Source organism: Leucopleurus acutus, assembly GCF_964270905.1.
Source record: "Leucopleurus acutus genome assembly, chromosome: 8".
NCBI classification, from domain to species: Eukaryota; Metazoa; Chordata; class Mammalia; order Artiodactyla; family Delphinidae; genus Leucopleurus; species Leucopleurus acutus.
In genome coordinates this window covers 102964473-102979092 of record NC_139151.1, presented here as the reverse complement: position 1 = coordinate 102979092, position 14620 = coordinate 102964473, and the positions used below count along the sequence as shown (strand labels likewise).

At 59.7% G+C, this 14620-nt stretch overlaps 2 protein-coding genes across 3 annotated transcripts; one reads left to right on the top strand and one right to left on the bottom strand.

Annotated features, from left to right (window-relative positions):
* Nucleotides 1–451: 451 nt before the first annotated feature.
* On the top strand, nt 452–6246 carry EFEMP2 (EGF containing fibulin extracellular matrix protein 2; the record flags this gene model as incomplete). Its single annotated transcript, XM_082843878.1, has 10 exons — nt 452–577; nt 811–859; nt 1476–1682; nt 2290–2412; nt 2693–2809; nt 2954–3073; nt 4444–4563; nt 4652–4778; nt 5021–5216; nt 6085–6246. Exons 1-10 carry the CDS (start codon nt 467–469, stop codon nt 6244–6246), a joined length of 1332 nt encoding a protein of 443 aa, XP_082700004.1. The 5' UTR covers nt 452–466.
* An 827-nt stretch (nt 6247–7073) lies between these two features.
* On the bottom strand, nt 7074–12683 carry MUS81 (MUS81 structure-specific endonuclease subunit). 2 transcript variants are annotated; one of them, XM_082843837.1, is made up of 16 exons: nt 12333–12683; nt 12113–12239; nt 11784–11866; nt 11137–11235; nt 10953–11021; nt 10707–10792; nt 10267–10407; nt 9997–10095; nt 9789–9910; nt 9598–9695; nt 8918–9034; nt 8728–8823; nt 8436–8564; nt 8256–8359; nt 7329–7412; nt 7074–7237 (listed from the first exon to the last, which is right to left on the bottom strand). In XM_082843837.1, the coding sequence occupies exons 1-16, from the start codon at nt 12465–12467 to the stop codon at nt 7171–7173; spliced, it is 1656 nt and encodes a 551-aa protein (XP_082699963.1). In that variant the 5' UTR covers nt 12468–12683; the 3' UTR covers nt 7074–7170. The 2 variants fall into 2 exon arrangements, with proteins under 2 accessions (XP_082699963.1, XP_082699962.1); XM_082843836.1 differs by having other exon boundaries at nt 9598–9910.
* Between the last annotated feature and the right edge of the window lie 1937 nt (nt 12684–14620).

Below are 14620 nucleotides of genomic sequence, written 5' to 3'. Positions count from 1 at the left end.
GCCGCGCCGCGGCGGGCGGGCGGGCGGGCGGGGGGCGCTTCCTGGGGCCGCGCGTCCAGGGAGCTGCGCCGTCCGCCTGTCCGTCTGCCGCAGGCAGTGCCGAAGCCAGCCGAGCCGCCGGAGCCGCGGGCCGCGGGGCCGTCGCGGGCCCAAGTGAGTGGCCGTCCATGGGGGGAGGGCGCGAGCCAGAGTCTCGGCCGAGTCGCGTCAGCAAGGAGCCGAGAGGCCCGCGCTCCTCGGCCGGAGCCGCTGGGGGACCGGGCGGGGGCGGGGCGGCCCCGGGCGGGTGGGCCCTGAACCCCGGCCTGCGTGAGGAGTCGGCCCTCGGCCTTGGGAGGCTCCGGTGCCCCAAGCACGGTTCCGGGCAGGAGGCGACCGGGGCCACGGCTCTGAGTCCTGGTACCGGGAATGCAGGCTGCTGCGGCAGAGGCGCCCTGACCCCCGCCCACCATCCCCCAGCCCCAGGATGCTCCCCTTCGCCTCCTGCCTCCCCGCGTCTCTACTGCTCTGGGCGCTGCTGCTGTTGCTGTTGGGGGCAGCGTCTCCCCAGGATTCCGAAGAGCCCGACAGCTACACGGTGGGGACAGTGGGGTCACTGGCCTGGGCTGGGCTGAGCAGGGCAGGGACACAGAGACCAGGATCCTGGGGTGGCTGCTGCTGGGGAAGATTCTCCCCTCCCCTGGTTGGTGGAGCAGCTGGGGCCATTGTTTGGAGCAGGCGGGGAGGGTGGCCAGGCTTGGGCCCTGGTCTTGGCCTGGTCAGCTAGAGGGGGCCAGGAGTGACCACTGACCACCTCTGGTCCCCTTGTAGGAATGCACAGACGGCTATGAGTGGGACCCTGACAGCCAGCACTGCCGGGGTGAGGATGCTTGGGGGACTGACTCACCCCCGAGAACCGGGAAGGGGATTGCAACCCAACCTCCAAGAGCTGCTCTGTCTCCTGCCCAGCTCTGCCTGGCCGTGGCCAGCTCTGGTTCTCAGGGGGCCAGCTCGGCTAGGGGTGGAGAAACCATCCAGGCCCCTCCCTCTCAGAGAAACCCAGGACACCCTGCCCGCCCCCCTCCCCACCCCCTCAGGAGTCTAGAGAGCAACAGGGCGCTGTCCTGGATACCTCCTCTAAGCACTGTCCTATCCAGCTTTGTCCCATCACGGCTCCAGGAGAGCAGTGCCTGCGGGGGTGGGTAAGGAGGCCTGCACATCACTGTTAGGCTGAGTCAGGGCCAGGGCTTTGGGGAGGGACAGAGACCCTCTTGGGGGCAAGAAAATGGGGGTGACTATAGGAACAACTGCTCCACCATCAGCCCTGGCAGGCCCTGGGAAGGGGTCCTGGGCAGGCAGCCTTAGCTTCTTGAGTAGAGAGGGAAGGCCCTGCCCGGGTCACTCAGCTTAGAGAAGGCTGAGATGGGCTCCTGCCTCCCACCCCCTCCACGGCCGGCCCAGGAGACTGGCTGTGCCCAGCAGGCCCCTCTCCGCAGATGTCAATGAGTGCCTGACCATCCCGGAGGCCTGCAAGGGGGAAATGAAATGTATCAACCACTATGGGGGCTACTTGTGCCTGCCCCGCTCTGCTGCTGTCATCAGTGACCTGCATGGCGAGGGACCGCCACCACCAGTGCCCCCTGCTGAGCACCCCAACCCCTGCCTCCCAGGCTATGAGCCCGATGAGCAAGAGAGCTGCACGGGTGAGTAAGGGTCACCCTGGCACTGAGGCTTCCAACCCTTCTACCGAGCGTCTCTCACTGCATCTTAAAAACTTACACCTCATGTTCCTCCCTTGCTCAAGAGCCTCCTCAGGGCCACTAGGATAACATCCAGACCCTTGTCCAGACCCTCACTTTGCGTGGGGCCTGCTGCAGGGGGCCCCAGCTCCTGTTACACTGCCCAGCCAGCCTCTGGGACCCTCGCCTTGACTGCTGCTGCAGACGTACTGCAAGAGCTCTGCCTCTCAGCCTCTGCCCCTGCCCCTTCCTGGTCTGCACCCCACCCGTGGGTGCCTCGGGCCTTGGAGGAAGGCCCTGGAATCTGTGCTCCTGGGAGTATGGGCAGGGCCTTATCCTATGCTTCCCTGGCATGAGGTGTCCCAGCGTAGGGGTGCCGTTCTCATTGGCTCCAAGCTGGTAAACTCTTATTTGTGCTGTTGGGCGGGTCCACGTGTTCCTGTTGTGGGTGCATCAGTCACCCACACATCCATGTAAGTGGTACCTGACCTGTGTGCTCCCATACTGAGGTGTCTGTCGTGTTGGGTGGTGCATGGGCTGCCAGGCGGGGGCTGAGTGGTGTCTCCTGCAGACGTGGACGAGTGTGCCCAGGCCCTGCACGACTGCCGCCCCAGCCAGGAGTGCCATAACCTGCCTGGCTCCTACCAGTGTACTTGCCCCGACGGCTACCGCAAGATCGGGCCCGAGTGTGTGGGTGAGTCTGGGGAGCGGCCTTTCTGGTCCCTGCTCTTGCCCATGACCTGGCTCTCACTCTAGCACCTGATCCCCATTCCAACGCACCCCCAGGTTTCACCCCAGTCCCCTGCCACCTCTGCCTTACTGTCCCCAGACACAGGACTGTGTGCATGTATGTGTGAGTCCTGGCTGATCTGACCCAGCCCAGACACAAGCAAGACTACGGGTGATGAGTCCCAGCTGGCCTGGGCCACACCTGACATTTGCCCTCTGCTGTCCTTCCCCTGCCTCCATCCCAGATATAGATGAGTGCCGCTACCGCTACTGCCAGCACCGCTGCGTGAACTTGCCTGGTTCCTTTCGATGCCAGTGCGAGCCGGGCTTCCAGCTGGGGCCCAACAACCGCTCCTGCGTGGGTGAGGCCGGGCTGGGCCAGGCTCCTGGGTCCTGCGCAGGGTGGTGTGTGTGGGGGGAGCTCCCTTCCTGACCAGCCCAGGGGCAGCGGGGGCTCTGGGCTGCTCCTCGGCTTTCACCCCTCCCCCTCTTCCTGGCACCCCCAGATGTGAACGAATGTGACATGGGGGCTCCGTGTGAGCAGCGCTGCTTCAACTCCTATGGGACCTTCCTGTGTCGCTGCCACCAGGGCTATGAGCTGCACCGGGATGGCTTCTCCTGCAGTGGTGAGAGCTCCACCCCTGCCGCGTGTCCCTCCACTGGTCCCCCAGGCCCTGTGTCATGCTGCACCTCCTGCCACACAGCCCTCCCCTTGATGCCTCCACGTCCCGTCCATCCTGCACCCATGTGCCTCCTGGTACTCCACCCCAGCTGGTGGCTGGGCACCTATAGAGCTGCCCACCTGGTGGGGAAGGCACAGAGGGGAGCAGTCAGATCCCCACCAAAGCTCAGTAGGGAGACTGAACGAAGATGTAGGTGCCCCCCTCCCTGGGAATCAGGCTGATGTGCGTGCGAATCCTGGACCAGGGCAAGTCACTCTTCTCTCTGAGTCCATTTATTCTTCTGTAGAATAGGTTGTCTTGAGAATTAAGTGAGAAAATGACGACAGACTTTTTCAAGTCCCAAGCAGCAACGCTTTAAAGTGAATTAGCATTTATTGAGAAACTGCCCTGTGCAGTATGCTTTCCTTACATATTTGGCCTTATTTAATCCTGCCAACAATCCTGTGAGATAAATAGCAGTTTTTCCTTCTCTGCAAATTGACATAATACTTCCCTCAAGTTTTGTTGGGAGGATTACAAAAAATAAGATAAAAAAAAAATAAGATAAAATACTTCAGTGAAGAGAGATTGAGTGACTTGCCCAATGGGGCCAGGGCTCTATCTCACTCCATGTCAACCGGCCACGTGCCCTGTTTCTGTTATGCTTTGTGCTTTACTGGCGAGGAAGGCCACATTGGTACCTGGCTAGGTGCCGGGCAGCATAAGGGGCACAGAGGAGAAAACCTGGCTCCTGCCTCTGCTGCTCGCAGTTGGCAGGAGGTGACTGTAATTGGGCGGATTGTAGGTTGCAGGATTTGGGCAAAGTACTGAAACCCAGAGCAGGCTGGGATGCCTCGAGGGCTCCTCAGTCTTAAGCCATTGATTTTATTGACAGGAAAACTTAGGTTCCCCAAATTCAGTCAGTAGGATATAAAGCCAAACCTCTAGATTCCCAGTGCTCTCATTTAGTATCACCTTATAGTCCTGGGGCAAAGACAGATCTGTGAGCTGGGCAGTCCTTTCTTTTTTTTTTTTTTTTTTTTTGCCATGTGGCTTCTGGGATCTTAGTTCCCGGACCAGGGATGGAACCTATGCCCCCTGCAGTGGAAGCGCGGAGTCTTCACCACTGGACTGCCAGGAAAGTCCCCTGGGCAGTTCTTTCTTGAACCCTCTGTCCGCTGCTGAGTTCCGCAGGGCCTGTCTCTTCTGCTTCTTTCTACACTGAGCCTAACCTGGGGCCAGGCTCAGTCGATGAGATGAGCATGTGTGGGGCTGAGCTGGAGGACTGTGGCAGCCCAGTCCTCAGCCCCGCCCCCCTCCCCCTCCCCCCTCAGATATCGATGAGTGCAGCTACTCCAGTTACCTCTGCCAGTACCGCTGTGTCAACGAGCCAGGCCGCTTCTCCTGCCACTGCCCGCAGGGCTACCAGTTGCTGGCCACGCGCCTGTGCCAAGGTACAGGTTGCCCCGGTGCAGCGGGCAGGGTGGTGTCAGGGGATGGTGGCCTGGTATCCGCGTTCCAAGCCCCTCTCCCCCGGCACAGACATTGACGAGTGTGAGTCGGGTGCGCACCAGTGCTCTGAGGCCCAAACGTGTGTCAACTTCCACGGGGGCTACCGCTGCGTGGACACCAACCGCTGCGTGGAGCCCTATGTCCAGGTGTCGGACAAGTGAGTCAACTCGACACCAGGCCATAGCAGAAACTACAACTCCCAGAGGGCTCTGCGGCTGACTGGCACCTGTTCGGGCTGCCGAGTGCTCTGAGGGCCGATGGGAGTTGTAGTCCAACTAAACCACACATGTTGTTACAGCAGGAGTGGGAGGATCCTTTTGGGATCCCTAATTCTGGGGGTGGGCCAGATTTGGAGGATGGGCTATGACCTCATTCGTGTTCCCATCTCGGGGTCTCCAGTCGCTGCCTCTGTCCGGCTTCCAACCCCCTGTGCCGGGAGCAGCCCTCGTCCATCGTGCACCGCTACATGAGCATCACCTCGGAGCGGAGCGTACCAGCCGACGTGTTCCAAATCCAAGCAACCTCCGTCTACCCTGGCGCCTACAATGCTTTTCAGATCCGTGCTGGAAACTCGCAGGGAGACTTCTACATTAGGGTAAGGCTTTCCCTTAACCCCATCCCTCAACTGACTTGCATAATCCAAAACTGAATTCCAGGAAACCTTAAGTGGGAGACGCAACTATGCCACCATGCCCCGCCTCTTCTCTGTGTCCCTCCCCACAGGGGTCAGAATTTCTGTAGCAAGGTAGAAGTGTTATAAGTTCCCTTGGTACAAACTACAGATTGTTAAATACAATTCTAGCAAGGCACTCAGACACTGGGGTTTGAGTCCCTGTGCTGGTCTGCGTATCTGGCTTCAACTGCTTCACCCTTAGGACAAAGGACTAGCATGAGAGGCTGGAGGTAACAGACACAGCGGAGTCTGGGAAGGGCAAACAAGTGGAGCTGGATCTTTGGAGAGAGGCAGCAGGGGTTGGCACAGGGGCCTGGGGTCTGAGAATCCAGCTCTCTGCTGGTGGAGGTGGGAGGAGGGCAGGGTCTGGATGTGACACAGTGAGAGGGGTGTTAAGGGTTTGTCTGGTACCAGTGCTGGTTTTCTCTTTCTGGAATTGAGTGCTTTGAAGGGGAGTCTGCCTGCTCCAGGTCACCAAAGGCCCCACTGCTCCCGAGTCTCACACCTGGTCCTGAATCAGTTGACCATGGTTAGACAAAAGAAGAACTAGCTGGAAAGGGTGGGAAGAGCACCAGTGGGATGTTTCTGAGGGCAGGAGCCCGGGTGCAGATGTCGAGGGAGTCACAGGTCTGGATGAGCGCCTGGGGTCCCAGGCTGACCAGGGCTCTCTCCACTTCACAGCCAACTGGTCGTGGATACCAGACTCAGGGCAGGGAGGTGATGGCGGGGTAGAGTCCTGGTGCGTAGGTTGACGCGATCTACATGTCCCCCCACCCACTGTACCCCGCAGCAAATCAACAATGTCAGCGCCATGCTGGTCCTCGCGCGCCCTGTGACAGGCCCCCGGGAGTACGTGCTGGACCTCGAGATGGTCACCATGAACTCCCTCATGAGCTACCGGGCCAGCTCTGTACTGAGACTCACCGTCTTCGTGGGGGCCTACACCTTCTGAGGAGTGGGCGGGGGAGCTCTCAGGGAGGGGGAGGTTCCCTGTAGCCGAGGAGCCTGGGGCTCAGGGATGACTGTGTTCTGCTAAAAAGGGAAGACGCTGTTGTGAAGGGTAGAGAGAGAAAGGCAATAAAGGGAGAAAGAAGGAGTCCTGGTGGCTGAGGTGGGTGGGTCACACTGCAGTGAACCCCAGAGTGGGGAAAGGGCAGGCTCATGGGAGGCGGGCCACGTCCACCTAAAGGCGGGGGGTGTCTCTGTCCAGGCTGAAGGGCTCCATTGACAGGAGCTGGGAGCTGCATCCCCAAGACTGGAACTGGCCTATATACCATGGGCATCAGAATCACCCTGAGGAGGGAAGAGGTAATGAGGCTGCAGACTCCAGGCCACAGCCCAGAAACGTGGGCTTGGCTGCTCTGCAGTGGCCCGAACAATCCTGCTCTAGACAGTGCCAGGAGGCCCTGGGTTTCCATCCTAGCTTGGTCTCAAACGATCAATTTGGAGAAATCCTAGTAGCTCCCTGAGCCTCAGTGTTCCAATCCATAAAATGAGGCAACTGGACTGTCAGCGCTTTATAAACTTTTCTTTTCCTAGCTACAGAACTTCTTCTCAAAGGAAACTTTATTTGATCAGAGAACTCTGATGACATAAACTAGATTCAAAGTTGCAACGCCTCACTGACTTCATCTCCCTGGCAGTCTCAGTGCCCTGCCAGGGGACCCCACGGGTCCTGAGGAGCTCAGTTTAAAAACTGGACCCAATGGTCTCCCCAGTTCCTACCTGGATATCTCACAAGACCCCTGGGGCCTGGCATCTCCTCCTAACACATAAAGCTGCAAACACTTAAGATTTTTATTGTAGCCCAAAGATCCCGGTTAAAAGGCTGCGTAGCCTGGAAAGATGGGGGCGGGGTTCTGTCTTGTGGCATAGCTCAGGTCAGGGGGCCGTGGCTGCAGTAAAGCTGTGACAAGGTCCTGCTCAGAGCTGGCCCCAGATTCCTGCACAAAGAGAAAGGCACGTAAGGGTCAGGCCTGGGTGAGGGTAACTGCACCCCACCTACTCTCTCCAGGTTCTGTCTCCTGCCCTCACCTCTGCAGGGGTCCGCACTTGATGGTGCTCAGCAGCATTTCCTTTTCCTTCGGCGTGGCACAGGCGTCATAGGCGGCCAGCAGGCTGAGGGTGGGGTGGGGAGTATGAGTTTCTAAGTTTTGGCAATGGCTGACTGCTGGCCCATCCCGAGTGGCTCAGGCCAGTGTCACGGGAGGTGGGCCGGAAGAGGTTGGCATGGGTTAGAGGAGTCAGGACCATGGCTGCACTTCCTGAACCTGGCATTCAAGGCCCTGCTCCATCCTGCTCACCCTCCTTTCATGCTCCTGCAAATGTTTCCCAAGTATGGCTGTTCTTGGCCCAGTCTTCATGGCCCGCCCACTCCTCCAGGAAGCCTCTGCTGTACCAGGTACAGGAAGTCCCCTCCATACGAACCTTCAAGTTGCGAACTTTCAAAGATATGAACATATGTTCGCATGTCCAATCACGTAAGTTAGTTCATGTGTCTGGTGTACATGCTCACTCACGTGCATCCTCTACAGGTGGGTGTGCTTTACTCTACAGTACTGTATAGAGTACAGTAGTACAGTATCTTTACTTCAAGCCCAGGATGTCCAGAAGCAAGCGTAAAAGCAGCGGTATATAGCTGACTGTGTTAGTTGGGTATTTAAGCTAACTTTGTTAGACTTACGAACAAATCGGACTCATGAACGTGCTCTTGGAACGGAACTTGTTCGTATGTAGGGGACTTAAGTGTAGAATGTCTCTCTCCCCCTCCTCCCAATGCCTGAGATTCTGTCTGGTCTTGGCTGGCACTGCCTTCCTCACCACTGGACCTCCATGAACTCCTCAGGTATCAGCTGGGTCTGTCCAGCCCTCACAGAGCCAGACCACCCGCAAGGCACTGGCTGAGTTGACATCCACGCAGGGTGGGCGGGGGCAGAGGACAGGGGCTCTGTGGCCGCCTACCTGGCAGGGGTGCTGTACTGATCTACCAGGGCTGCCGCCTTCTCCCCGCTCACTCCGCGCACCTGCATCAGCTGCCTGGCAAACACCTCCCGCACAGACTGGGCCTGGGGTCGGGGGAGGACCATGTGAGGAGCGGCCCAGGGCTGGACCTCGTAAGGAGGGGCTGGGCAGAGGCAGTACCTTGTTCTTGATGGCTCCCGCGTTGAAGTCATTGAAGGTGAGGAGTGAGCAGAGAGGATTTGGGGAGGGCCCAGCCCTTGATTCAGGGTCCCCTTGGGTTCCCCAGGGGCGACTGTGGAGGGTGTGGCCCTGAGGGAAGAGGGAACTGAGGCCAGGCCAGAGCTCTAGGGGACAACCCCCAGCCAGGCCTTGCCCCATCCCAGGCCTCAGTGGGATCTCACTCACCTCGCCTTCCTTGAGGGAACACGCGACCTAAGTAAGGGGCCAGTGCCGGATGGACGCACCTGCTCACCTGGTAGAGTCTCTGCAGGCCCCTTGTCAACAGGGCCAGGTAGGCTGCTGACTCCTTAATATCTGCTGTGCGTTTCACAAAGAAGCCATCGATGACCTGGAGAAGAGGATCCAAGGGAAAGAGAGTGGCTCCCGAGCAGAGCCGTAGACCACAGGGTCCCTGCCAGCCTGGCCCTGCCCTCCCGGCTCACCTGAGTGTTGGTGACAGCCTGCAGCAGCGTGCCCTCGGGAAGGCTGAGGTTACGCACTGAGCCATGCTCTTCCACCAGGTATACTCGACGGCCCAGGCCGCAGCGCTTCAGCCGGAACTGGGCAGGCAGTTGGGGAGGGTGAGGTGGGTCAAAACGTGGATGCTCATATGCTAGGTGTCCATCAAGTCACCCTCAAAACTGTCACAAGACCTTGGTCCCACCAGTTCGCCTCCTCATCCTCCCTAGCTTCTCCACCTGCCTCAGAGCGGCCTCCACACCTTTGCTCACGCTGCTACTCTTGCACAGAAAGCCCTGCCACCATCTGAGCGATGCCCATTCTTCAAGCTTCCCTTGGCCTATACGTGGCCTATGGGGTCAGCCTAGCAGCCAGCACTGACACATAGCTGCTGCGGTTCCACTCCTGGAGGGGTGAGCCTTGTTTACCCCGGCTGCAGGGGCTGGACACCCTAGGGGTCCTAACATGCTCCTCTGCCCTGCCCAGAGACCCTGCATACCTACTGTGCGCCTGGAGGGGCCCGAGGGGAGTCTGATCTCGGGGCTGCCCTGGAGCAGCTCTAGAGGGGGTGTGGCTGGAGGTGTGGGAGCTCTGCCTGGATACCACCCAGAAGTGCCCCTGAGTGGGCCCGGGGCAGGGAGGGTGGCGAGGCCAGTGAAGGAACCTTTTGCTCCCGGAAGCGGCCGTCGATGATGCTGCTGCACAGGTCGTCCAGCCGCTTTCGTTCCACGATGTGGTCCAGGACTAGTTCTCCAGGTCGTGCTGCCGAGAGGCCAAGAAGTGTCCCGTTGGCTCGCGTCCCCTCACCCTCCAGGCCCTGCCTCTGCCCCCCACCTGCCCATCCACACCCCTTACCCGGGTCCCTGGGACTGGTCTCTTGGGCCACCCACACGAAGTCCCCGACGTGCAGCTTGCGCACCGTGTGGGTCACGTGCAGCCGCTGCAGCTCTCGGAGCAGCTCTGGCCTGGATCCCGCCCTGGAGTTGCACGGTGGGAGGCCTGAGGGAGGGCAGGCCAGGGCCCTCGCCGCATCCTCTCCCTCACCTCCCCCCACCTCACTCACCCCTTGGTCTCACCAACGTCCACGCACAACAGCACCCTGTACTCTCCAGGCCCCAGCTCCAGCGGTGGCTGTTGGACGTTCCCTTCGCTGGCGCCACTACTGGGGAGAAGGGGTGGAAGTCGGTGTGTGCAAGGCCCGGGCTGCTGCTCCTCTAACCCCTAGGAGGTGGGGCAGCCACAGCTCAGCTGGAGCTGATGGAGACAGGGTGGGGTCCTGGCCTCATTTTGGGGACGATTCCTGCTCCCCGTTCTCCCCCCTCCCCCTCCTCACAGCTCAGCTGAGGCCGCTCCTGGCACCGCAGGCTCCTCCCCAGGGGGCTCCTCTGGCCCGCTGCCCACACTCAGCAAGCTCAGGCCCTCCGACTCAGCCAACTTCTGGGCCAGCTCCAGACCCTCTGGGGTCAGTGAGTACCTGGCGGGTGGAAAAAGAGAACACAGATCTCCCTTCTTCACTCATACTTGGCGGGCTCCCCTGCCTGCCCCCAGCTAGGCTGGTCTCACCAGCCTTGGCGACACTTCACAAACAAGGCCAGTGGCTGCCCAACACCCCTCCTGCTAGCCACGTTCTCGCCCTTCAGATCAGCTGCCTCTGGACCTGCCCAGGGCCACTCCTCTGGTCGGCAACAAGTACACATCAGGCTGCAGGGCCACCTCAGCACGGCACGCCTACTCCCCGGCCCTGCCTCCTGCATCTCACGTCGTTCTCCCCACCTAGCTGGCTGCTGCGTCCTGAGGACGAGATTCCTGTGGAGGAGGGAGCGGAGGGCTGGCCAGGGCCGAGCACTTCCAGGGGCCACCTGTTCGTGCGGGAGGAGACCCTTAGAGAGCTCCCAGGGCTACCACCTGCCCACCCCCTTGTCTCACCCCGCTGCTCGCTCCCAAGAAGGGCAGCCTGCGGTGGGCTCAGGGTCAGATCCAGAGCCACTTGGCTCCCTCCTTCCCCCTCTCAGTGCTCACCCTTGGAGCCTTCTGGGCACACCTCTGCAGCAGCTCATCCTTGGTTAGGAAGCCGTGGCTGCTAGGATTCTGTAACCAAGGCAGAAATGTAACCAACTTAGGCTCAGCGCCCGAGCAGCCTGCCCCAGGAGCCGCAGGCCCGTGGCCTCAGTTCCCCGGACTCCCGATTTGGTCAGGCGCTCACCAGGTGTTCCCAGTACAGCAGCAGCAGTACTGCTCGAGCTCCCGAGTGCCGAGCTGGCCAATACTTGCCAGAGCCTCCTGCTTTGAGCTGGGTTGGACCCTGAAAGGTACAGGGGGCCTTTGAAGCCAAAAGCCAGCCAGCTGTTGCAGACGCAATCCCTGGCAAAGCTGAGGTTCAGGCTCTATCTCAGCAGACTAAACGGCCCTGAGCAAATTACTCAGCTGCCTCTCTAGCTTCTGTATCTGTAAAATAGGCCATGTGATAGTATGATCTCCTGCAAACTTGGGATGAGACAGTGGACAGTTTCAGGGGGTGGGGGGTGGGGTAGGGGTGTAATCGGCCTGGCCCAGCCTCAGTTCTAGCACAGGACAGAGAAGGTAAGACAAGAAGACTCAACAGCAAATCCCATAACTTACTGGATTTGGCCCCCTAAATAGCTTGATCATGGAATTCTCTCAACTGACTCTATTATAACTCACTATCTACACCTACAGATAAGAAAATTAAGCATCAAACAGAATAAGTCATTTGCCCAGAGCCAGGTGTCACTGGTGGGATTTGGACCCAGCCCAGCTAAGTCCCCCAAGCCAGAAAATCTTACTTCTGGTGCTCCCGCTTTCCCTTCTACCCCCCTGTCCTCTCCTCACTGGCATGTAAGGATCCTGGACTTTGGCAGGCCTTTCCCGGGCTGGGCTCTTCGCTCCAGGTGGTGAACATGGGGCGTGGTCACCTGCGGGAGTAGAAGAGAGTCAACCCTGTACCCTGGAATCCAGCAGGTAGGATGGTCTGTGACGCGGCCAGCTCAAGTGGTTGGTGAGAGCGGTGAGGTTCTGAAAAAGTCAACCACTAGCCCGACGTCAAACAGCAACTTGGACAGGAGCAGGGAGCCTGAAGCCAAAGTATCCCAGGTGGTTACAGAAGCTGCATCTGAGGGAGGCTCAGGGGACCACAGACCCCTGCTCCCAGGGTTCACCACCTGATGCCTTGTGCTGCTGCAGCCGCCGGTCCAGCATCCGGCAGAGCCCGTCTCCGAAGTGCTGTAGGATCTTAGCTTCCTTGCCGCTGTGCAGGGGCAGTGGGTACCGCCGTAGGGAGCGCAGTGCCTGGCGGAGTAGGGGTACAGTACCGGGTCAGGGTGGACCTGGCTGGCTGGCCCGGCCAGCACCTGTCCCCCATCAGGCCCGGCCAGAACCCACCTTCTGAAACACGAATTGCGTGCGGCGCCCTCTGCTGGCTGCCTCGTCCCGCCACTCGGTCAGCCAGCGTACGAAGAGCGGGTTGGCGCAAACGGGCAGCGGTCGTTTCCGGCCCAGGCGGACCGGCGCTGCCATGAGCCCCAGGGCGTGAGCCCCAGCCCTCACGCCGGCAGGACTGAAATGCCGCTAGTTCTGGAGACGGGATTCGAACACCTGGTTCCGCCGGAGGAGGGCGGGACCTCTCCAATCACGTGGTCCCATGCGGGGAACTAACCAAGAGGACTGATTTCTGCTGCCCTCCCCGCCCCTGTACTACTCTAAGTGGTCGGTGCCAAGCACAGTCTCTACCGCCTCTCGCCTTCCCGCCGCCCCGGGACAGGACGAGCCTTTCGGACGCGCCCCGCCCGCCCCAGGCCTTGACCCGCCCCTTCCTCCCACCTCAGATTCGAGAGCGGGGGTGGAGGGGTGGGGTCCTCTTTGTGCAGGAGAGAGGAAGGTGGACAGCGTCGCCCTGTGGCTGGGAGGTCTGGTTGGGGCGGTGCATACCGAGTAACCTAAGGCTGTCAGTGTCGGGCTCGCTCTAGCGGAGGAAGGTATAGAGACTGGGCTTATGAAGAGTCCGGGGGGGTGGGGGAACAAATGGGTTGCAGGTAGTTTCTTCGGAGGGACATTAGGAATGGGTACAGGGAATGACGACACGAAGGTAACGCGAGAGCAGCTGAAAGACCCTCCGAGGAAATGGTGATCCCGAGCTGGGGCCTCCATGGGGGAGGGGCGCGAAGTCGGGGACACGCAGGGAAGGCCAAAGCTTGCAGGACGGGGAGAGGGGGACAGAGGACAAGTAGAGAGGGAACAAATAGGAGGTACTGGACATCGGAATATGTGGGAGGGGCTGAAGTGGTCGCGTTGTTGGATTCGGGGTAGCAGCCTGGGAGTAAGAAGCCCGGACAAGGGGAAAACACTTCATCGTTTTTGTTTTTTTTAAAAATTATTTATTTATTAATTTTTGGGTCTGTGTTGGGTCTTCGTTTCTGTGCGAGGGCTTTCTCTAGTTGCGGCGAGCGAGGGCCACTCTTCATCGCGGTGCGCGGGGCTCTCACTGTCGCGGCCTCTCTTGTTGCGGAGCACAGGCTCCAGACGCGCAGGCTCAGTAGTTGTGGCTCACGGGCCCAGTTGCTCCGCGGCACGTGGGATCTTCCCAGACCAGGGCTCGAACCCTTGTCCCCTGCATTGGCAGGCAGATTCTCAAGAACTGCGCCACCAGGGAAGCCCCACTTCATCGTTTTTGAGACTCATTGGAGGTGGGGGACCCTCAGGGAGGTTAAGATGGGAACTATGCCGAGGGGTCCCAGTTGAGCACGAGAGTCTCGCCAGCAAATTAGAGCAGCCCTCATCTGCTACACCGGAAGTGACGAGGTGCGGATCTGAGGTCTTACTGGAGCGGAGAGGCGGGCGCCAGAGCTTCCAGGCCCGCCCCTTCAAACTCCGCCCCGCCTCGATCCCTCACCCCCCCCCCCAGCCTGCTCCACACTCCCGCCTCCCGCCCGACGCTGCCTTATAAGGAGCCTCCAGCGGGCGTTCGGTTTGGCCCCGCCCTCTCCAGCCTCATGTCCTAATAAGGACATCTAGGGCATCCCGCAGCTAGGGGCGGGCGGGAGCGCGTCTCCAGGGTAACTGCGACGTCTCCCTCCCCCTCGTCGTTGCTCTAGGAAACTCCGAAGCTCAAAAAAGGTGGAGCCAGCCTCCTCTCCAGGCAGGGCCGCTTGCGCGAGGCGGTTGAGCTGTGGCCCCCGCCTGAGGCTCCCGGGAGCTCGGTTGGTGGGCGATGCGGCGGAAGGTCCCCGACTACAACCCCCAGCATGCTCTGCGACGTACCCCACTCTCGGGAGTCGCTCCCCGGGTCCTGAAGCCCAGCCTTCTGGCTCTTCATTTACACCCTTTATTCTGCATATGGGATCAACGCCCCCAATTCTCTTGTTTGCGACCCTGTCTTCTCTTCCTGCAGAGAAAGAGGGCATGGCCTTTGTTCGAGGCCAAAGAAATCTTCCCGGACTGCCCCACCCCAGTTTCTTTTTTTGAAGGTTATGCTCCCACAGAGTTTCTGTCTCAATTTCTGCCGGTACTAATTAACCATATGCCTGGTTACCAACTCGAGAATGAGACTCAAGTTTGGTTTAATATCTATTTCCGCTTTTCACTGTTTAGTAAAAGGCACATAATCCTTGAATTGAATGCACAAACCCCTGTCTCATGATTTTGGCTTATTACCTCATGATTTTGCCAAACAC